The 25,197-nt window shown below is 38.0% G+C and overlaps 1 protein-coding gene across 1 annotated transcript; it reads left to right on the top strand.

Annotated features, from left to right (window-relative positions):
• Positions 1 to 2,005: 2,005 nt before the first annotated feature.
• Positions 2,006 to 21,568, top strand: slc39a4 (solute carrier family 39 member 4). The gene is made up of 12 exons (XM_017455171.3): positions 2,006 to 2,427; positions 5,043 to 5,306; positions 7,015 to 7,237; positions 8,049 to 8,221; positions 9,471 to 9,636; positions 11,081 to 11,253; positions 13,096 to 13,260; positions 15,016 to 15,111; positions 16,331 to 16,385; positions 16,541 to 16,693; positions 18,782 to 18,969; positions 20,138 to 21,568. The coding sequence occupies exons 1-12, from the start codon at positions 2,233 to 2,235 to the stop codon at positions 20,264 to 20,266; spliced, it is 1,980 nt and encodes a 659-aa protein (XP_017310660.2). The 5' UTR covers positions 2,006 to 2,232; the 3' UTR covers positions 20,267 to 21,568.
• The last annotated feature ends 3,629 nt before the right edge of the window (positions 21,569 to 25,197 follow it).

Here is a 25,197-nt window from a genome sequence, read left to right as displayed (position 1 = left end):
TTCTTAACCATCCTAAATTAAATATATACAATTAAATTGGGACGTTTTGGCTTACCAAATGGGTTATTTACAATGATTTTAACTTATTATATACACCAAACCGGGTTTGTACTGTATATTTAACTTAGGAGGGGTTAATTTACCATATTGGGCATATAAATTAGGAAGGTTTAGGAAGGAAGCAAATATGGTATATCCCTATTGGTTTAACTTACCATATAAACCCCATCTGGAACATTAAACAGTTCAAAACTAAAACGTCTTGCTAGAATTATACATATCTTCTCTGATGAGGAAGAAATGAAATTGCATCTGGAACTTTTAGCAGCTTCATAAAAAAAGGAAAGAAAAAAAAAAAACAGCAGATGATACAGTATCCACTAAGGCTGAGACACTTTTCCTTCTCACCAGGCCTTAGGTCACGTAATCACCTGTGTCTGGTAGCAGCCTATAATATGAAGGTGTTATGACTTGTCAAAAACAGCTGACGGTTACATTTATAGCAAAACTCTGCTGTTATTGCCCTGTAACAGCTGATTCAGCCTTCTGTGTGTGGGGTGAAGGGAGGGGAAGCAGAGGAGATTGCTCTTTTATGCTGATATGAGGCCAATTTTGCTGTTGTTTCTGTAATCATGTAAAGCTTGTAGTTTTGGAAGGAGGACACTGAACTCTGATCAGCAGTAAAGCTCGACACATATGACATCAGAGATATTTATTTTTATTGTTGATCAGGGAAAGGAGGACCAGTCGCATCCTGGTAGAAATGTCGGAGGTCAGGCTTATTATACGTTGCAGAGAGAGAGAGAGAGAGAGAGAGAGAGAGAGAGAGAGAGAGAGAGAGAGAGAGAGAGAGAGAGAGAGAGAGAGTACTGTGGAAAAGTCATATTAGCTCATTTCTTTCTTCTGAAATTCAGTGAAAAAGATATTTAGGGAAAATTTTCAGGTCCTCTAGGTCGCTGTTTTTAGGCTACATCCTAAAACTATGCAGTGTTAGTGTGACTTCTTTATAAAATCCCAAGGCCTATTAGAGGAATACTCCAGACATTTTTTTTTAACCTAATCTCTAGTTACAGTACCACATTTGTAGCTTTTTGTGTGATTATTATAGACAAGACTTTCAAAACATTTACCAGTACTGAGGAAAGAACACAAAGCCCGTTAACCCAAAACTTACCTCTAGCCTATTGAAAGTGAAGGGGTAGTTGTTGTGACAGCAAAATATATGTATGCACTCAGACATTTGTAAATTATGTTCTAAATCTGAAACTATGTGGGGTTTTTTTTTGTAAACATGGGAAATAAAACACAACATTTAAAAAAAAAAAAAAAAAAAAAGATCTGTAGTCTCATAGACCTTGAGTATAGTCATGTAAGTCATGTATTTTAAATGGATATCGACTACCAAGTGTCCCAGCACCTGCCCTTACACTTCCAGTGTATGTTCATTTTGGACCAGCATTTTTTTATTCCGGTTGTTTCTATGGACTGGGAAACATGTCTAGTGAAACCACCCATATACCCCTGCTGAAAGAAAAACTCCAATAGAAACCATCGCAGAAATTCTAATGCTTTCCACTACAAATACCATTACAAACCATCAGCTAACCATTAAATCTATTACCATTATTGGTCCTTAATGGTATCCACTAGACATAACATGCCACCAAAACAAGGCAACAAATTACCAGTAGAGACCCACAGGAACCATTACAGTTTCCATTAAAACCAAAACATTTCCCATTATAACCATTAAAACCATTACAAATGACAAATACAGATGCAGAATATAAAAATTTTAATACAGAATATAGAAGTATGGTACTGTGTGTGTGTGGTGAAGGTGGGCGTCATGTTTATGAGTTGGTGCGATACATTTTCACATTAAAACTCCAAACTTTATTTTATATCCAGTACTACTGACTCTGTGGGGCAGGTGAGAGATCATGTGTGTTTGGTGAGGTAAATTAGATCAGGCAAATGTGTTCCCTCTTTTATCAGACGTACTGGAGCGCGAGGCATCAGGGGACCAATCAGGTGTGAGTTGAACGGGCACGAGAAGCCTGTACCTGAGAAGCCTTCACCTGTAAATGCGCGAGCCCAAACTGATACAGCGGGCAGTGCCGCGGTCACGTGCAGCCACCTGGCCCTTCTCTAAAAACCTGCCTCTGTCAGTCTGGAGGAAGCTAAAAGAAAAACTGAAATAAAATAAAAGACCAAACAAAGTGATCAGTCATGTTAAGCGTGAGGGTTACGTTGTTATTTTGTCTCGCTTTGCTCGGTGTTTCTCGAGCCGCTCCGGAGGACGTGTACATCAAGGTGGTTCGCCTGCTGTCTCCGGGGGAAGAGTACCTGAGTGAAACCGCGCTTCAGTCCTTTTTCAAACTTCTGGAGAAACGTGTGCAATGTGCCGGTGTGTCGTGTGAAAAGGTACGGCTGTTTTTTAGCTTCATGCTTCAGCGCACTTTTAAGGGGTCGAGGTCCAAAACACAGACGCGGTGAGGTACCGTGTGCTACACTTTCCCTCGGCCATGTAGGAGTTTAATTCAAACACACACTCACACTCACACAAGTACATTTCACTCCGTTTTCCAAAGAGTTCCTTCAGCACTTTACATGTTTACAACTAATGTTTACATAAAAACTTGTTTTTATGTAACCTGTTTCTCATGTAACCTGTTTCTCAACCTGTTTCTCATGGGTTGATATTGCTAATATATATATATATATATATATATATATATATATATATATATATATATATATATATATATATATATATATATAAATGAAGAAGAAGTAAAAAGAGAGGAATTGTTTTGTACAGCACAATTCATACAGGCAATGACTAAGCAAAAAAAACCAAATATAGGCTAATAGAGTGAAGCATAAATAATATCTAGTAAAATTGACAATACAGTTAAAAGATCAAGTGCAACACAAGGCTGTGCATGCTCATTCAAAGCACAAAAGATCATTAAAGATGATTAAAAATGGCCAAGTTTGGGCTTGATTTGAGGTTTTGGGTATTTTCGGATTGATGGCATAATAGCTAAATGTCAAATAATTCAAAGTGATATAAAAGGTAAAACTTAATTAAGCTAAAATATATATATATATCTTTCATTTGTCAAATCTTTATAAAAATGTTTTTTCTCTTCGCACTAAAACAGTTTAATCTGTTAATCTATTGAATGTTTCTTCACTGGAGTTTCAGGAGCAGTATTGAAAAGTGAAGTGTATTTTAGAGAAAAAAAAAGAGAATGTGTTCATTTAAATAATAATAATAATAATAATGATAAAGTTTGTTATTATGAAACAGATGGGTAGATTTATAATAATAGACCATGTACAACTTTTCACTGTAATGTTCATTGTTAAATTTGTCAGATTTTTCTTTACACAAGAAAGTTTTCTGATTTTTGTTTCGTCACCGGAGTTTGTTTCAGGTATATGAGCTTATAGAAAAGATACACTGTAACATACTGTATAATAATAATAATAATAATAATAACAATAATAATAATAATAATAATAATATAAAAACAATAATGTAAAGTACACTGTAAAAATCAATCAATCAATCAGATAATTTTCTGGCAATAGGAATATATTCTGGAGGAGCAGATCTTGTTAATGCGATCCTCATAAAGCATGTATGCACATTATTTCTAGCTATATATATATATATATATATATATATATATATATATATATATATATATATATATATATATATACTATTACAGCCAATTCATTATCACAATTTTTTTTCTTTTATTTGTCAAGTCCTTTATTTATTTAGTTAATTTATTTATTTATTTGTATGTTTTTCCCCATAGAATTATATATTATAGTGTGACTGTTGTGTGAGGGTTTTTTTTTTCTTGTTCCTGTATTGGTGTTGTTTCAGGAATAGTCACTTAGGATGTATAAAAGAGTATTTTGGAGGAAAACACAATGGTAATCATTACGGATAACAAATTTGGAGCAAAACCTCATCGGATAGCATTTCTTCATCTGATGTTAATTATTTAGAAACATTAGAAAGATCAGGATTGGCAGAGAGGATTCATTGTTCTTTTCTAACCCCCAAATTGTATTTTATATATATATATATATATATATATATATATATATATATATATATATATATATATATATATATATATATATATATATAAGTACCCCCAGATCGTTTCTAGCTTTTGTCCACTTGGATTGCTCAAGACCTGCTTGTCTTTTTTACTTTTAATGCTTTCAAAGTTCTTACATTGTGTTTTAAACATGTGTAAACCTTTTGTAGAACTTTCATTTGGGAAAGTAAATCTAGACTACCTTAAATGTACATTTAATATAAAAACTAATATAAGTTATACCTTATGGACTAGTTATGGACTAGTGTTCTATGTTAAAAGACTTTTCTGGATACTCAGTTACCAGTGTAAATATTTTGACACAAAAAAGTAGGTTTGTCTTAATGCTTTTCTTGCTGAATACATAATTCCATATTTGCTATAACATCGTGTTAATGTTTTCGCTAGTAGTATATAATAGTGGATAAACGTGTGTTTTTTTCTGTGCAGGTGTGTCCAAATTATTAATTATTATTTATATATATATATAGTTGTTGTTTTTCTTTTGTTTTTTTTGTTCTTTGTTTGTTCGTTTGTTTTAAAGGTCCACAAGTACTTTTTTAAGAGTATATTATTATGATGGTTATTAACTTATCATTATAAAACAGTTTCTCTATACTGACACATTGTACACTTAGACAAATCACTAATAAAATCCTCCCCACTCTACGATTCTCACAGTCCAGTCTCGTTCATTCCGATTGTATCCTTTGTTTATATTTGACCACTGAGAATGCTTTAGTACAGATCATCATCTGTTCAGATCATTGCTCAGTCACCAGGCCTTTAGAAAAGCCACACAATATTACACTGCAGATTGTCAGTGAACTCATGGGTAATTTAGGTCGTCATTCTGTGTGTGTGTGTGTGTGTGTGTGTGTGTGTGTGTGTGTGTGTGTGTGTGTGTAGTGCTTGTCGGAGGAGAGTGTAGGGCAGCTGGTGAGCAACTACTCCAGCTCCAGTGGTGTGCAGGTGGAGGGTTTCTTCAGGTTGGCTGCTGGATGCTCTCTGCTGCTCAGCTCCCCCTTGAACACCTGCACGGCCATCACAGAGGGACGCTGGGAACAGGAGACGAGACGCTTTATCCACATGCTGTTGGACCACAGTGAACACGGCCTGGACGAGCTCTTACATGATATCGAAGAGCATTATATACCTGAACATCACAATGGGGTAAATATAAGGGGTAAAGTAACAAATCTAAATACTGTTATTATTACCTCGATTGAAATTATGAGCCATAATACAGATGAAATTCACCCAAAACTGAAAGTTTTTTTCCCCCCTTAAAATTTATCCCACTAAGGGCGATTTCAGACCTGTAGATCTGTGCTTTATTCTGAAATGGGGATTGAAATTGTTACAATGTTGTATTTTCTCCTTGGCTTAGTTCGTTTTCACAAGTGTACCACAATGTGTTTATGCAAGTCACATGTAAGTAAACTGTCCTCTCATTGGTCAGAGTGCACCTGTTTATGTTCTGCGGTTCTGCCCATAGCGGTCATCCATCCAGATGTTTAGACACCAGCTCCGTGAGCTTATTGTGGCTTTCTTTTCACCTGTAGTTTTTATAATTGATCTAATTTATATGTTCCACAGAGGAATTAAAGCCCATCTCATTGACATGCTCGCTAAACACTTTGTAAACCTTGGTGTGTTACTACGTTTTTTAAAAGGGGTTCAGAAATATGTTCGTCAGACCAAATTTCAATGAGGCATTTTACCTCGTGTTTGGTCCAAGTTAAACGGTGTTTCATGTTGCGAGCCATTAGCAAAACAAACACTTTTTATTTCACGTAACACAATTCCAATTAAGCATTGCTGTACAAGTTGGTTAGTTGGTCCGTCGGGTCGGATTGCTTTCTCACCACAAGCGAACTGCTCCAGAGTTTTGGTGCAGATCCCACGATTGCCGTTTTCATATAGGTCTAAAACGAACCCAGGGAGAAAATGCACCGGGTTCCGAAACAAGCGCTCCAAATGAGACATGCGTGAAAACGTCTTAAGAACGTCTCATTAGTTGTAATTTAAGCATAAGAGACAGAGCTGTTGTGTTGAAGCTAATTTCAGGGTCAGAAAAATGTAAGCAGACTGAAACCGTTACTTTGGGTACCTAACCCAAATCCAGAGCTATCCGTTCACTGTTCGAGTTCCTGATTATATACCAGTACACAATAAGTAAGAGGAACTTCCTGGGGCAGTGAGGTCATTTCCTGCACAGTGTTAGTGGTTCATTGTAGTACTAACAGCTGTAAATGTTAGCACATTTACAATTAGTAAATAAAGGAACTTCAAGGTCTAGTTTACACTTTTTTTTTTTCACTCTGCATTTGACATTGGTAAAGCGCTAAAAGACGTTAGCTGGAAGAGGACAGGTAAGTTCAATAACCAGAAAAAGAAAATAAACCCAACTTTCGCAAAACAAAAGGTTTCAGTTGGTATGTAGCTAGGCTTAAACATAACGTGCAATAAGGTAATGTGTTGCACCTCAATGCTGGAGCTATAGCACACGCTTCTGAATCTGACCACCTGCTGCACTACACACATCAGCCACGGTCGGTGTGATCTGACTGACCGAATATCTGTAGCGTAAACAAATGACAGGCAATCATAGAATCAGGAACATACAGATATGTGGAAAGTTATTGACAGTCACGTGGAATAATTGACAGTCACACCTCATGGTCAAATATATCAGGAAAATAAAGATGCTAGCCAGACTTGGAGAACACCAAGTACATCAGACTTAGTACAGCAGTGGTACGTAATAAATGTGTGATTTATCCACCATTGATGTATAAATGATGTATGTATGGCCCAAAGCATGTTCTGATAAATGATTGTCCCCCAATGCTGTTGGTAATGTTTGTCACTTCTGCAGCACTGCCTCACTCTGACTGACATCCTGAAAGAGAGCGAAGTGACTCTGCCTGACGGAGACCACCATCACGCTGACCCTCACGCTGACCTCCATACTGTGTTCGGTGTTCTACTCTACCACGTCTTACTGGGAGACTGCATCACCTCTCACAGCCTTCCTGCAGAGGACTTCTTCCTGGATTACATATTCAACCACTTTGGCCCAGATCACATCACCGTTCAAGGTATGACCACTTCATGTTAAATAAGAGCAAAGCAAAATGTTATTATCGTGAACAACACAGACCATCGTCTGGTCTTTGTTGTTGTAGCATCATCATCATAGCGACATCATTGTGTCTTTTACTAGGTGTGATTACATTTTATGCTTTTAAAAATCGGACCATCATGAATAAAAATAATATATTTATTAATGCTTAACTATAGAGCTACATAGTAATAAGTCTGTCCTTATAATAAGACATATTACTTCACAAAAGCTACCTGAGAATAAAAACAACATAATTACATGTAAATAATATAATTTAAAATAATAATATAATATAGTTTCATATTTTACTATAATATAATATAATAATATATAAGTGCTTAGTATTTTAATATTATTTATGTATAAATTATTTTACATACATACTGTACATACAAGTGCATGAATTGTAATGATTTATTTAGCTTTTCATGGTTTTAAAAATGAAAATGATTTTTTAAAAATAAATAACTAAATAAAATACAAAAACGTATTTATTAATGATTAATGAAAAGTATACAAAGATTGTCAAGTGATTATTCAATATAAAATATTCTATGCATAAATAATTATATGTGGCCTGCACATATACGCACCGGGATTTGAGAGGTAATGTTGTCATGGAAAAGCCTTTGGGTGATTTGAAAACTTTCCAGCAGCCAATTTAACAAAATCAAATCATTTTAGCCCCCAAAAATGAACATTTCACTGAAATTTCAGTGCATCCCTAATTGTAATATACACTGTGTAACGAGCTCATGCTTTTGTTTAACAATATTTCTATACAGACCTCGACAGGTTGATGGGAGCTCTGAACCTGGGACAGAATAATGCTAATGACCATGAGCATGACCACAGCCACGAGGCCCATAATGAAGACATGAGACTCGTCCAACATGATGAAGAGGGCCTCAGGCAGAGTCGCGATGAGCCTCGGGCCTCCAACAACAGCTGGGACACGGTAATTACTGAGCCACTGGAGTAATTACGTCCAGGGTCGTTCAGCTCCATCGCCGTCGCCTCTTAGTCTTGGCACGTCAGCGTCGGTCATTACACGGCCAGCTGAAACCCTGGCAAAACGTGCCACGCTGATCAAGCTGCTTTGATTTGGCTGATCCAAACCCTAAACGTAGCTATTATAAGCACAGACGTCCAGCTGCGTACAGATCAAGTGTAAGTGGGCAATGATAAAGTGCTTCCAGAGCGTGTGCCATTGGCTCTGTGTGGTCACATGGGAAATTTATGTACATGACAGAAATATAAATGAAGTGCGTTTTGTTGAGGGCAAAGGAAACGTAATTTAGTGGTGACGAGCATGATATTACGCTCCGGGTTCTGACACGGCGTGTCAGTGGCTGATCGGCGCGGACGCATATCGAGGCACACGTGTTGCAAGATGATAGCGATTCATCCGAGGACTCAATTTCATCTGTCTTCAGTAATCACAGTTTAAGCACGTTAAACGAAGACACACATGCGATCTTCCAAGCAGTCTATGATGAGTACTTAAAAATCTGCATAATGTTGTGTCTAATTTTGGAGATATGTTATTTGCCGTGCGTGTAAACAGCACTCGGTGGCATCGTGTTTACAGAGTTGTAATCTCGCGCTGTGTGATTATCGTCTTATGGAATTGCATCATGTAGGACACCGTCATCCGTTTTGTACTAATGTTTTTCTCATTTACTTTAATATCAGATTTATATGCTTATTTACTTTTTAATATTTAATCCTGAATATTTATAATCATGTATAAAGTCTTGTTTATTGCACTTTTTTTTTTCTTATGCCACTTCTAAACACGTGTTACAGTGTAACTGAGAACATTAGCTCTTTGGGTGTTTTGTTTTTTTAATCCAGGCGCTTTTGTAATATATGGGTCTTTCATTTTATTGTGTTTAATAAAATTTTTAATTTTCATAGATTTGTAGCTTCATGAATGTGTTTTCATTATTACTTTGTTTAATCTTTCAGTGTAGCACTATAAAGTTACTTATGAAGTACAAAATAAGTAATGATAATGGATATTATTATTATCCTTACTATATTATTTATTTACTTTATTTAGAACATATGTGCTTCTGGGAAATTATTTACTTTTTATAAAAAATTTTTTTTTCGAGTTTCATCTAAGCGTATTATTATTATTATTATTATTATTATTATTATTATTATTATTATTATTATTATTATTATTTCATTGCGTACAGTTCTGTTTCCGTGCCGAGGAGTTGTTGAAGATCTACCAGATGAACAGCTCAGGACTGGACAGAGATCAGTTCACTCGGCTGAGCCCAGCTCTGACCCAGCAGCTCCTTAGTAAAGCCTGTACCAAACCCCCGACGGTGTTGTCCGACTCCCTCAGCACCACAGAGCGTAAGTCTCTACTAATGTCATGCCTTCACAGTAAATTCTGGTTAAACGCAAAACAAGGGAGGCATATCCGAATAATATCCGAATCAGATCAATAATCAGCAGATAATTGTTTTAAAAAATATCAGGCTTATCTATGATTTGGACCGATAATCAGTTCCTCCAGGATTTTTACGATAGCAGAATTGACCGCAAAATCAAGAAAACTCCCCGATCTTTGGAGAAGCTTGAAATTTTTCAAAATTACCGCAGATTTGGGCCAAGACGCGTGATGTGACATCGTCACAACTGGCATTCAGCCAAAGTCCTCTTTGATTCATGTGCGTTGAACATGGTACAGCTAAAAGGTCTCGTTTACCAACAAACATCACTGTGAAAGACGATTGCGATTTCACCAATTCAAGTAGTTTTCCACAAATAAAATAACAAAAAACTAATAAAAAAAAAGCCGCAGCAAAATCCTGTACGGATTTGATCATCCAAACTGATATTTGATAATGCATTTCTTGTATTCCAATAGAGCAGAAACTTTAGGAAACTGTGCTTTAACTGGTGTTACTGTTACCACCCAAACTGTTGATTATTTTCCTATAACATCATGTCCTGAAGTGTTTTATTCCTCTTATACCACAGCAATTTCCCAATGATACTTTTAAAAACATTTTTATAAGCGAATGGCACGTCATACTTTCAGTCCATACGTAGTTCCACTCAGTGTTGTGCAGTGTCCTTACTGTGGCATCTGTAGTCTTGCATGATGTCTTCTTTTGTGTTGTGGATTTTTCTGAATAAATTACTCTAATATACTTGTTTTTTTCCCCCCTGTTATATTGGACTTACTAATGTTTAATTAAAAATGATTTTTACAGTTTCAAATGTCTTTAGGCTTTCCTCAAGTTTTGTGTCCAAGAGGCTGCAGTGCCAAAAAAGTTTTCTCAGCGGAGTATGACGTTAGCAGTTTTTTCACAAGCAAATAGCAAATCCTGAACGGAAGAACATCTTGAGAGTTGCGTATAATTTGAGCTAAATAGCCTAGAACCAAACTGACATTTAGCATAACTTTAGCTAACTAGCTAGCATTAAGAATCAGAACCTAAGGTTATTCAACTCCGAGTTAGAAATGTAGCTCCTTTATTTTTCTTCTCTATTCAGCATGCATGACATCATTTGAGTTATACTGGGGGGGGTTACTTCCCCAGGTGAAGTGCACTAATTTTGATGACCAAACAGACATACTGGAAAGATTCTTGAATTTCACATTTGAAAATCTGTATGGTTTGGAAATGGAATTAAGATGAGCAGAAATCATTTCATACATGGTTTAGAGTATTTCATCCCACTAGTAAAGAGGATACATTGATTGTCTCGATTAAAATTTCAAGCATCTACCGCATTTCTATCTACAGTTTCATCCAGGATTAAAAGATGAAATGCTTCCTCTCTGCAGGATACGTGTACGCCACCCTGGCCAACGCGGTGATCTGTCTGATGGCCATGTTCGGGATCGTGGTGCTGCTGTGTACGTCCTGCAGCAGCCTGTTCCAACTGTGTATTCAGTTCTGCATCAGTCTCGCCGTGGGCTCGCTGACGGGTGACGCTCTGCTCCACCTCCTTCCCATGGTGAGAGAGCCAGAGGAAATGATCGACTTGTACAGTTTTATGGCGTGTGACATTTATTTGACATTCAGAAACTGTACAATATGTTGAACGTATGGTAGAAGCGAGAAAGTAGATGCATTTCGTTACATTTGTGGATTAGCATTTACAACACTGGGTCATTTTAATGATCCTGTTTATGCACAACTTGCCCTTTTCTTTCTAGTGTATTCCACCCCTGAATCTCCTGAATATTTTCTGGATCAAAACTGCTGTTACGTACCTGATAAAGTTAATCAAGTATGGTGTTAAATATAGCTAGCTGGCTAGTATTACCCTTCAGGTTGTAGTTTAAATTGGTAAAACATGAAACAAATGAAAGAGACTCAAGTCAGGCAGTCCGTCTGTTCACATTATCATAAACAAAGTCACAATGATCTTTAGAGTGGCTGAATACATGTTAAAATCTATTTAGTACTTTTTTTTATTAATTTATTGTTTTTCCCTTTTTCCCTTGTAAAATTTCATTCGAATCATAATTCTTTATACATTTTTTAATGTTTGAATGAGTTGCTGTTTCGCTGGCACGAAGTATCGTGATTTATTTTTTTGCCAGGTGCACACATGATGATAAGCTGATTCATTTAGAGGATCTTACGTTATTCGAATGAGCAAAATAACACATCCATTACGCATAAGTTTCGTCGTGACTGTCATTTATATGCCTATATATATATATATATATATATATATATATATATATATATATATATATATATATATATATATATATATATATACCTTAAAAATTGCAAAATATAGGATGACGTCAGTGCAAATATATAAATGTATCACCAACAGTGTGATTTACTGCAGCCGTGTTACTTCGAGAACAGCAGTTGCCTGTGCAAATTAGTACTAACGAAGGACAGGTATTGTATTTGCAGAAACCCATTTCTGCAACTACCAGACAAACGTAATTTATTATGAAATGAAAGTTTCTCAGAATGATGTATCAAAGTAATGACAAGGTATATAATAGCTATGATGCAGAGAGGTTATTAATATGCGTAATTATGAATACGTGTGACAGTTTGAGTTTACTCACCATCGCTGTTAAGAACAATGCTGTAAGTGCATGCAGAAATCTCATTTACACAATTATTCTTTGTAAGTATCCCACAACACTCTTAACTAAGTGAATGCAGCAATGATGAGACTGGACGCAGATTTAAGATTATATTAAATCAGTGGAGACATGATGAGTGAAAGACGTGTTGGGTGTGTGTGGTTTAAATCTGTGACCAATTAAATAAGACCGCAGTGAACGCTTGATTCGAGCTCAAGCTCTAAACACCAGCTCGCTCTGTCCCACTCAAATGCCTGCTTCTTCTTAATGTTAATGCTTTTTTCCTGTAGGTGAGACAAAAAAGCATCGCAGCTCCACACGACTGCTGCCGAACTGTTTCCCACCTCAGAGCTCAGCCTGATCACTCTCGTCCATTTCACTGCGGGAGAATCATTCACGGGGCCCGTATGAGATTTCCTCCTCTTATTTCCCCGGGGCCGCCGCTCCCGGCAATAACGCCTCCGCAACTTCATCCGTCCTGATGCTTGTCATAAGAACATAACAGGCAACCTGTCACGCAGTGTCAACAGCATGAGTGAGAAATAACAGGATTACGGCAGGAAAAAGGAGCAGCGTCTAATTGAACGGAAGGCTGAAATTGCTTTTCAGGGCTTTTGGGGGAAACAGGGGAAAATACAGAGTTTTGGTTAGAGGTAATTGCATCGTCAGGGTTATGATTTGATAGCCATGTGATGTTTTTTGTCTGTGTGTGTGTGTGTGTGTGTGTGTCTGTGTAGTTCTTGGGGATACATGAGCACAGCGACGGAGCAAGTGAACATGCACATGACACTACGTACATCTTTAAACTACTGGTGCTTTTGGGAGGGATCTATTACTTCTACCTGATGGAGACCATCTTCTCAATCATCACTCACAAAAACAAACACTCTCATCACCATGAAGTAAGTTGCGGATTGTGAGGTTTATTAAATGCATAGCCTACAGTTGCAATCAAAATAATTCAACCCCCATTGCAAGTCAGGTTTATAATCAAAATGTAAAGACTTTCACCTGTTTGCGATGAACACATCAAACAAAAGTAATTGAAATAGTTCAACACAACGAATGCTTCAAGTGGTTTCCCCAAATTCAACTAAAAATGCAACTTATAATGATTTCTCCAGTTTCAAAATTATTCAACCCTCTCAATAGAATCCCTCACAACAGCACAAATATACAAAACAGGTGTTGTCTCAAGCACACCTGAAGCAACTAATCAAGGGCTTCATTAATTGCACCAGGTGTGCTTGAGAGAACACTTGTTTTGCATATTTGTGCTGTTGGGAGTGCTGGAACAAATGAAATACACTACCTGGACAGGGCAGAGAAAGGAAGCTATCAACAGCTGCAAGCAGATTTCTGAGAAGGCAGGTTGTGACAAACCCTCGAGTGACTGCAAAAGACCTGCAGCAAGACTTGGAGGCAACAGGCACTGAGGTTTCCGTGAGCACAGTAAGGCACGTACTAAACGCAGAAGGTTTCCATGCCAGAACTCCAAGACGTACACCACTACTGACCCAAAAGCACAAGAAAAGTCTCTCAAAATCATATAAATAAGCCACAGAAGTTTTGGGATTCTGTTCTGTGGAGCGATGAAACAAAACTGGAACTTTTCAACACGATGGATCAGCGCTATGTCTGGAGGAAGAAGAATGAAGAAAGAACGCTCTGTCCACAGTCGAGCATGGTGGAGGCTCGGTGATGCTCTGCGGCCGCTTTGCATCCTCTGGCACTGGAAACCTGCAGCGTGTGGAAGGCGAGATGGATTCATTGTATCAGGAAATCCTAGGAGAAAACATCATGACGTCTGTGAGGAAGCTGAAGCTTGGGCGTCATTGGACCTTCCAGCAGGACAATGATTCCAAGCATACCTCAAATTCCACCAAGGCTTGGTTGCAGAAGTCCTGGAAGATTCTACAGGGCCATCACAGTCACCTGACTTGAACCCCATAGAAAGTCTCTGGTGAGATTTGAAGAAGGCGTTACTGAACTGGACTCCATTGCTCATGAGGAACGGGATAAGATTCCTCAGGAAAGCTGCCAGAAGCTATGCATCTCATTTGCAGCAGGTCATAACAGCAAAATTTTGCTCTACTAAATACTAAATTTTGATTGCAACTGTATATTACACAAAAAATTTCTAAAAAGCATTATTTAGATTTATAATGGAGGCAACACTAGCAAGTGTTGACGGTGATGTGTAATTGAGGCTGGCTGAATGAATCATACAAGAGTGAGGAGGTCAAATCGCCATGCTGTCTATTGCTATAAGACGTTCTGTATATGTGGCAAGAAATTATTATGAACGAGTAGCTGATCTGACTGTACAGAATGAGGTCACATGTTATTCATAGTATAGTGAGTTTGCATACGACTACATATGGAAGTCACCCAAATTGGAATTGAAATCGATTCGGCGTGTTCACACTGTCACATAAATCAGATTTAGGCCACTTTTGCAACGTGTGAATATTGCTTCTGTAAAGCCTTCCTTTCAGGAAGTTTATTAAGCGGAAATTCATCCATGTAGTTAAATCGTAAGCCGCGGAGTTTGACCTGATGTCCTGGTTGAGACAGAACCGTCTGACTGCCTGCCACTATCACTATCATCATAAACTCACAACCCTTTCTCCAATCTTGCTGTGTTTCCGCTTCAGGAGGACGACGAGCCACACCACTGTGACCATGACAAAGTCCTGCAGATGTACCAGAGAGAGAAAAAGAGCAATCTCTCCACATCACAAGCAGACCTGGTAAGACATTTACTCGACACGGCTTCATTAAGAGGAAATACGAGACAGGGAAAGTTTGGGCCAGAGCGAGAGGAAACGAGAGAAGGGGGACAAACTGGAATCCGTGGAATCCCAAAGGAGCGAGAAAGCAAGCGGGAGTGCTGAACATGTTCACTAATCAGAAGTATAAAATAAAATCTAAACGTATAATTAAAGCACTCCCATTGAAAGTAGGATAATAATATAGTAATAACTTGCACTGAAATAAAAGTAATTTAACATTTTATTAGCTGACAGCATGGCTGTTATCTTTAATGACTTACTGACAGATCTGTCTCCGGATACAAGATTTTAAACTGTAATATAATTGAGAAACTATAAAATATATGGACCTAGTTTCGTGGAATACCACATGGGCCGCCGCCTGTAGCTTTAGAAACAGGCTTGTATAGTGAACATGGAATGGGTGTGTGTGTGTGTGTGTGTGTGTGTTTTGGGGAAACCCTTAGGATGTTGCTGTGGCTGAATTCTGGCAAACAGCCAAAAACACAGACGAGCTATACAGATATTTCTGTACTTCTATACTGTTATTCACTAAATTTTAAGTGCATTTTCAAATTAAATGATCAATGCAAATGTAAAGCTATGCCAATTAAATCTGAATATGCTAAATGACTACGTAGTAGTTTGTAAATGTAATTTTCTCTCTTTTCTCTGTTGGAAGTAAGTGCTAAGTGCTCACCCCTACAAAGTGCTGTCACTGGAGAGTCCTTCCATAAAAGTTACACGAATATAACTGTGCTACAGAAAGCTTCACCATATAAATGATGATCTTTTTTTCTTTCTTATTATTAGCCTTAGATTATGTGGAGCGTCTGCCGCACTAGTCCATATTATGAGTTGTTGTTATAGAAATGATAACGTATTAGAACAAGCACATTCGTTAATATAAACCCGTGATTGATGTTACAGCTGGCACTACTGTACGAGCTGTTAGAGGAAAGGAACGTTGTGATTCGAGCAACACTGTGGTAGACAAAAAACAACCCATTGTTGTACCAGAGATGTTGTCAGTAAGACCGAATGTTTTAGCTCATTGTGCTGTGACTCACTCACAGAGCGTCCTTTTTCTTCAAGGATTACACTCCTTGGGTTCAAGACCTCTTCCTCTGGCGGTGATCCTGCTGAGTGAATAGCAGTCTTGTCTCAGTAAGACATGTGGCTTTTTCTTTGCTTGCAGGTAGATGGGGAAAAAAAGTCCTTCCCCGATTCAGAAGCAGCCCCTCGCACAAGAGGTAACGATCCACTGCTGCGTCACTCTGAGTCATGCTGAGTCAAGCAGGCAGATGATCACACAGATAATTACATGTGGATAGTTATACCGTAGAAATGGGTAGGGCTGCATAGATCATAGCATGCTCCTCACTTTTTCCTCTCTCCTCCCATCCAGAGCAGCGCCTCCTTCCGTATATGATTACAATCGGCGACAGCATTCATAACTTTGCAGACGGCCTGGCCATCGGCGCCGCCTTTTCACTCTCCTGGCGCTCAGGATTGGCTACATCTCTGGCTGTGCTGTGCCATGAACTGCCACATGAGCTGGGTTAGATGAGCCTTTCTAGTTCTGTTGTACATTCACCCACCAAAACACAAACTAATTATAGCCAGGGGTTAAAGCAGTGAGTCTCGTATTCGGCTTACGTTGAACAGAAAGTAGAACTGAGCTTCAGCACTGTAGTTGGATGTAAATATAAATCACAGCATGGTGTAATGATGATGATGATGATGCAATAGAGCATCACACTGCTTTATAGAGAAATTATTTCCTTTATTTGTTGTAAAAGTATATTCCTTCAGTCTGCTGTGTAAATACGTTTGATCATGAAGTGTGGTTGCTGGTTTAGACACTTTCCTGTATCCTGGACTTAAAAATGTTATTTAAATGTTATTGTGAGATGTTTATTAATATGCGAGAAAGGTCTCCAGTGGTCACTGCTACTTGGTAACAGTCAGAGGTACAGCTGTAACTTTTAGCTTTCAGGACGGAGGACTGTTCGTTTTCCAGTTTCTCTGTAACATGGCGTTTAAAATAGAACACAATGTAAAAATTGGCACCCATGAAAGAAGTAGCGCTCCTCCATCTCCTAAATCCCAGTGCTTTCTTATAGCACCATATTAATGCCATCAGTGCAAATACAGTAAAGTAACGTGCGCTCGATAAACAAACGTTGTCGACTGCGTAACGTGCACTGCGGGTGACCACTACGCGGTATGACTGGGAGTTTAATTAGACGGTCAGCTACTCTTTTCCACACAAATCTAAATATATCAAGCTGTGCCTGGTACACAGTGATTCAATCTATTCCTCATTTCTTTCGTTTCAAATCGCTTTTCGAATGCAGAGCACACCGCGTATCGCAGGACGTCTCTCGTTTAAAACGACGCCAGTGCGCGTCCTGCTGCTTTTCATATTCAGCCGAACCCTAGAAGACGAGGCGCGGCGAGGAATAAACAGGTGTTGAAAAAGTACAGAACGTTATGATTTAAGTGAACGCATGCGGTTGTGTCAAAACATAACTCGATTAAGAAGTATACGGAACTGACACCGGTGGGGTTGGCGCGCCTTTTCTTATGACTTTATTTATAATACTGATCGAAACCCATCTACATCACGTTCGTGTTTGAAAATTTTCATTTGTGTGAAATTTTCACGAGTTCACATTCCATTAAGTGGAAAAGAAATGAATAAAAACACTCTTTATTATACCTACATATATATATATATATATACCTACTATATAGTAGGTAAGTTCGCGGTTTGGGACGCAGGTCACGGCTTCAAGCAGTCGTCTATTTGCACGTATAGCAAGACAAATAATTAACTGCGCTTGAAGCGTTCATAAAATTAAAAATAAATACACCCAAAACTGTATACGGTACCATAACGAAGACCAACTGTATGTTAATACGTGAAACTCTGGAGGGAACGTCAGACGGCGTGACGTGGGGACGTAATGACGTGTGCCGTTAATCCATCTATGATCTATAACATGTAAAACAGGAACATGAAAGGAGTCTTCTAAAAGCGACTCATGTAAACACCTTAATCAGAATATCGTCTTATTCAGAATGAGGTCAATAATTAGATTACTGCTGTCCATGTAAACATAGTCAGTGACACGTTTTTAAAATCTGTGTAACGCTGCACAAGTCGCTGTGTCGGTTTTTACTACAGAAAGGAGAACATATTATAACGACTGCTTTAATAGAAGCCTTGTAGCTGGAACCGTCGTCAGAGCTGCTGTTATAGAAAACGAATCGTTTTCTGACATGTAAATCACATAAATTAACTCTACTCCATGAGGAGACATTACTAGCGCAAAGTTGTGGTATCCGTTAAAATGTTGGATGTTAAATGAAGCTCAAACCCAGAGAATGTACTAAATTAGCAGCAGAGCAAAAGGAAAAAAAAAATGATTGCGATATTATTAACTACTTAGTATTAAGTACTTGGAAGGTCTACATGAAGTTGTAAGGATTAAATACATTCACCACGTGAGCCGAATTCAAATCTATTTTACATGCTATTAATAAGACTGTACAGAGTTTTTTTTTTTTTTTTCTTTTTAAATGAATTTGAACATTGCAGTCAGTTGTCCTGACATCGAACTGTACTCGCTGCTGTGTGCAGGTGATTTTGCTGTGCTGCTGCACTGCGGCATGTCGGTGAAGAAAGCTCTGCTGCTAAACGTGGGCAGCGCTCTGACCTCCTTTATCGGCCTCTACATCGCTCTCTCAGTCTCCACCGACTCTGGAGCCAAAGAGTGGATAGCAGCAGTCACAGCAGGCCTCTTCCTCTACGTAGGACTCGCCGATATGGTACGTACAGTATGTGGTATGACGCATCTACAGACGAAGGCAAAAGTCTGCACAGCTTTCATTTAAAACGATGAACCCAAAGAAATTGAATCGATCGCAGCTGTCTGAACGTCAATTAAACAAATGTTGACCTTTAACCCATTAGACACTTTATTTAGGACGATATACCTCAAACATGCTGCAAACTTTGTGCTTGATTAATATTTAAGGTGTACGGGACACGTGGTGTGTGTCAGTATATTCGACGCCATTGTGACTGGCGCGAATTCTTATTTCACTGAATGTAGTCTTGTGAATTTCTCCTTTTGCACGGACTTTCAAACTACACTTTCTCTTACTTTCACACTATCCGTTGTTACCCAGATGAGGACGGGTTCCCTTCTGAGTCCGGTTCCTCTCGAGGTTTCTTCCTCTTAACATCTTAGGGAGTTTTCCCTCACCACCGTCTCGCTCAATAGGGATAAATTCACACACTTAAAATCTCTATCCTGTGTTTATATGTGTCTGTAAAGCTGCTTTGAGACAATATCCCATTGTTAAAGCGCTATACAAATCAAATCAAATTGAACTGAAGTAGTTTATGTTGAATTGTATTAGTTTTTATTAGTCATGTCTTCTGAGTGCACCATAGCAAATTCCTAACAACTTTTAAAAATAATAATAATAATACACACAAATGTTTAATGACACCATTCAACTCTTCCCAGTTGAAAACTTTACAGAGGGGGAAAAGACGTGATTGGCAGAGATACTACGTTATATTCCGAATAGAATCTGCATTGCAACACCGGATGTTAGAAAAATAAAAAGTTAGAATAACAGCACTTGGTTTTTAAATTAATTCTGTGGCACGCTTAAAAAAAAAATCCTATGGGATTTTATTTTCTATTGAAAAAAACAAACTCTTTTTTTTTTCTTTTCTTCTTTGACCCACATATATGGTATGATGTATGATATGTTGAGCCTCAAACGTAATGCGCCATATTCATGGTTTTAAAAATAGACCACCTTACATAAAGTAGAGTAAGTACAATCTTACAATAATCCATCATCCTGTCAGTATAATCCCAGTCACTGTATTAATGTATTCATGTATGTAAGATGGTTACTAAGTGAAATAGACCCTCACTAAAGCACTGCTGCATCTCGGTGTTCCTCTCATCTGCAGCTTCCCACCATGATCCACGTGGACAGCGAGAGGCCATGGGTGACCTTTCTGCTGCAGAACCTGGGTTTGCTTTCTGGCTGGGCCATCCTACTGCTGCTCTCTCTGTACGAGGACAAGATCGGCATCTAGAGAACTGTTTTGTTGTTGTTGTTGTTGTTGTTGTTTTAACCCCTGATGTTTAGTGTAATTTATGTCTTGCTTGTAGTTAAGGTTTTTAGAAAAATACACTGCTATGAAAACAGGTGCAAAGAGGGACAGATACACAGTGGGTCACATCAATTGAATTTGACGGGTGATGTGGATTTAAAAAGGGAACAGACTCATATTTGGACATCAGAGTATGACGATTTTCGAGAAATACACCCAAACCAATCGGGATTGAACTGAAGACCTGCCAACCCAAAGAGAAATAAGATATATATATTTTTTAAACCTACAATAGTACCTTTTCAATATAGTCCAAGTCCTTATACAAACCACTTGTCTAATGTCCGTCATGTCCCTTTAAACACTTTGGAGTGATCAGTGCCTTTAAAATGTGTGTAAGGTGTAAGATGTTGAACGTCACTGTAAACTTATTAATCTTTTTTGTTGCCAAAATGTTCAGCCTTTTTTTTGTTCCTCTGACCTTTTTCTGGTTGGAAGGTGTTTTGGTGGCCAAATTTCCCTGCATCCCTACTAAATAGTTAAATTTCACTATATGGCCAAAAGTTTGTGGACACCTGAACATCACAGCCGTACGTGCTTGTTGAACATCCCATCTCCTTTACTGGTATAATAACCTCCAGTCTTCTGGGAAGGCATTCCACTAGATTTTGGAGCATAGTTGTGGGGATTTGTGTGCTCGTTCAGAGAGAAGAGGCACTGATGTCGGGTGAGGAGGGCTGGGGTGCATTCAGTGTTTCAGTTCATTACAAAATTGTTCATTGGGGTTGAGGTCAGGGCTCCGTGCACTCGAACACTCGAATTCTTCCACTCCAACTTTGGTGTGCCATGTGTTCATGGAGTTCTCTTTGTGCACGGGACGTTGTGATGCTGGAACAGGTTTGGGCCTTCAGTTCCAGTGAAGGGAAGTCGTAAAGCTACAGCATACAAAGACATTCTAAACAATCGTGTGTGCCCAACTTTGTGGCCACAGTTTAAGGGAAGAACCACATGTGGGTGTGATGGTCTGGTGTCCATATTTTTGAGTGTTAAAATGTAGAACATCTGCATAAAATCCATAAGTAGTGATGCTCCAATCGACCGGCCGCCAATCAGTATCGGCCGATAATCACATTCTATGACTCGATCGGTAGTCTCTAAATTTGGCCGATCTCAGTCATGTCATCATCAGTGTGGAATTTTTACAAGGTCTCAAGAAACAATGAAAAATTCATGTATCTGCCGTGTATTTTTAAAGGCCTATTAAAGTGTCCATTGTAGAGTGAATATTTCTTGTGCTTATTTATTTGAATCTCAATTAAAACAACAATCTACAACATTACTGTAAATAATATAACCAATGCAACATCTGTGGTATTTTAAAAAAAATGATTTTATTTATTTATTTTTTGTCCCACTCTCAATTCTGCCGTGACGTAATAAAAAAATTCAGAGGTGGGGGGGAAAGAGTCACTGCACTTTAGTGGAAGATCAAGGATAAAGAAGAATGTTGCCTTTTATGTGATTCTGTACAGATAAATCATGATCAGTCTAATCAAAGATGAGCTAAGAAGGTAAAAAGATTCGTTTTGATTTCAGGTCTTTAAAACTACTGCTGTTTCCTTTTCATTCTTAAGAAACCTAGTCTTGACCCTGCTTTACTAAGAGCCCTGATTACTAAACTACCGTTTCTAACTAAATCCTTAGAAAGTGTGGCAGCTTTAATGTTACAACCTTTCTAGACAACAATACATTTTCTGAACCTTTTAAATCTGAACACTACACAGCACTGACTGTCTTCGATATGACTTACATCATTTCCTTCTCTGTGCATAGCCTGGAGCTTTGAACATTTCCTTCCTTCTTGATATCAGTGCTGCTTTCATAATGTTTTCTAACCTGGTCCTGGAATTCTCATGCTTGGCTCTTGCCTGGTTCAGACCTTATCTCACTAACAAACATCAATGTGTCATCTCTGGCCAGAACACCAATCTGTCACTGCTACTTTTACTCAAGGTGTCCCTCAGGGATCAGTCCTTGGCTTGCTCTTTGTCGTCATTTAAACACCACCCCTGGCCCATAATGGTCGTCACACTCCCTGTTTTCACTGACATGTTGATTATAGATAGGTCTATGTTAGCTCACAATCTCGGACCCATTGGGGTATTGGTGAGATTAAACTATGTATGGTGTGAAGTCTGAACCCTGAGAATCCTGGAGCTGATAATTGTCAGACTCTCTTCTTTACTTTGGAACCCTGGCATAAGTTTCAATCCAATGATTCCTTTTACCTCTTGATAAAAATAAGCTCCCTAGACATAAGAATTAGTTGAAAATGGTTTAAATAAAATGTCAAACTCAAGGCCTGGTGGGCCAAATCCAACTAATAATAATAAAAATAAAAATAATAATAATAATAATAATAATAATAATAATAATAATAATAATATTTGTTCGAACATGTTCACACTATCTAGAATTTACACCAGACCTGCTGTGTAGTGTTCCACATGAGTCACTGTACAACACAGGAGCTTATGTTCTTAGTCTCGTATCTACCTTCTTAGTCTCGTGTCTACCTTCTTAGTCTCGTGTCTACCTTCTTAGTCTCGTGTCTACCTTCTTAGTCTCATGTTTACCTTCTTAGTCTCGTGTCTACCTTGTCTCTACCTTCTTAGTCTCATATCTACCTTCTTAGTCTCATATCTACCTTCTTAGTCTCGTATCTACCTTCTTAGTCTCGCATCTACCTTCTTAGTCTCGTATCTACCTTGTCTCTACCTTCTTAGTCTCGTATCTACCTTCTTAGTCTCATATCTACCTTCTTAGTCTCGTATCTACCTTGTCTCTACCTTCTTAGTCTCGTACCTACCTTCTTAGTCTCATATCTACCTTCTTAGTCTCGTATCTACCTTGTCTCTACCTTCTTAGTCTCGTATCTACCTTCTTAGTCTCATATCTACCTTCTTAGTCTCGTATCTACCTTGTCTCTACCTTCTTAGTCTCGTATCTACCTTCTTAGTCTCGCATCTACCTTCTTAGTCTCGTATCTACCTTGTCTCTACCTTCTTAGTCTCGTATCTACCTTGTCTCTACCTTCTTAGTCTCGTATCTACCTTCTTAGTCTCGTATCTACCTTGTCTCTACCTTCTTAATCTCGTGTCTACCTTCTTAGTTTCAAATCTACCTTGTATTTACCTTCTTAGTCTCGTATCTACCTTCTTAATCTCGTGTCTACCTTCTTAGTTTCAAATCTACCTTGTATTTACCTTCTTAGTCTCGTATCTACCTTGTATTTACCTTCTTAGTCTCGTATCTACCTTCTCAGTCTCGTATCTACCTTGACAATTCAATTTGTGAATGTATTAATCTAAATTGATTATTCTATGCAACCCCTTATATGGAGGATTTTGGAGCTGTGCTCTACACCACCTTCATCAAAACACCAGCTGAATGAAAATCTTTTGGGGAAAATGGTGTTCATCGCTCCAGTGTCAGAGACAGCACTGAAGCCATTTGGGAGGCTTGTAGTGACCCAAACACCTAACTAAAATGCCGTCCTTTAATCTTCCTCTCGTCTGCGTGTGCAGTACAGTATATTATTCTCAGAAGGATTTACAGTCGTAGTCTAGTCTGCGCTACATCACGCGAGGTCACCCTGACCACACGCGGCCTTCGGCTTAGCAGCGGTACGTCAAAGTGACAATGACGCAAAGTGCTCGGGTCTAGATGTAGGGCTGTAAATTCATTAAGTACACCAATATGGATGTTGACCTGATTTAGCAAGCCACAGAATTCTGAGAAGTATTACTATGCAACTCGGGTGATTCAACGGTTTCAAAATAATCTTGAAACTGGTGGGCATAGAACTAAATGTTGGGCATGAGACAACTGGTACCAGACAATGAATGCAGGAATTTTACTGAATTCATCTGCGAACTGTGAAATCTGTCATTAAAAAAATAACACAATCATAATCCTTACTGAAACCTAGATTGAGGAATTAAACAACCCGTGACGTCACGATTCCAAACACTGAATATATAGCTCGTCATTCTGTCATATTTATTTTTCACCTCAGAAAATAAAAGTCGTCCTTTATGTAACAATCTATTGCGTTTACCTAACATTATCTTTATCCCTCATTGGAAAATATTAAGTAATAAAGCTATGCTATTATCACCAAGCAGTGTGGACCTGTTGGATCGCAAAGTTCACCTTTGACAATCTTATCAGCAGCTATAAAGCTCCTGCGTTCTCAATCAATCTTGCCTGCTCTTCACTGACAGCAGATAAGAACAAAATATCTCCAAAATCAGCAGGATTCATTTCCTGATTTTTATATATATATATATATATATATATATATATATATATATATATATATATATATATATATATATATATATATATATATATATATAATTTTGACAAATGTAGGACAGTTGTGGACTTCCTGCATTATACACGAGAACATCCTGACATGGTAGTGTTAATGTAAAGTGAGTTAAGATGTACCTCATGTAGCAGATAAAGTATGAATATCGATTTGTTTTTCCGATAGCTGCACAGATCCAGAACAGCTATACTGTAATATCTACAGTAGTGCATGAGACCAACACCATGTAAACTGGTTCATAATATAACAAACAAATAAAGTTAAGTATACAGGACCATCCATATACTTTTCTAAAATCAGGTTCAAAGTGTTTAAAAATGCGAATAAATAAAATAACAGTATAAGGGAACATGCAGAAAGTACGGAAAATAAAAATGTGATAGAAACTCTAAAAGTTATTTTAAAGTAACCATAAGATAAATAAGTAATTTGGATAAAATAGTAAATATGAATTGGATAAAGCTGGAATCGAAAAGGGCGGGAAAAACATTACGGATCGAATGAATAATGATGATTT

The sequence above is a fragment of the Ictalurus punctatus genome, chromosome 24 (assembly GCF_001660625.3).
Source record: "Ictalurus punctatus breed USDA103 chromosome 24, Coco_2.0, whole genome shotgun sequence".
Classification (NCBI taxonomy): Eukaryota; Metazoa; Chordata; class Actinopteri; order Siluriformes; family Ictaluridae; genus Ictalurus; species Ictalurus punctatus.
The sequence above is the reverse complement of the archived record's forward strand: the minus strand, read 5'-3'. Positions and strand labels throughout refer to the sequence as shown.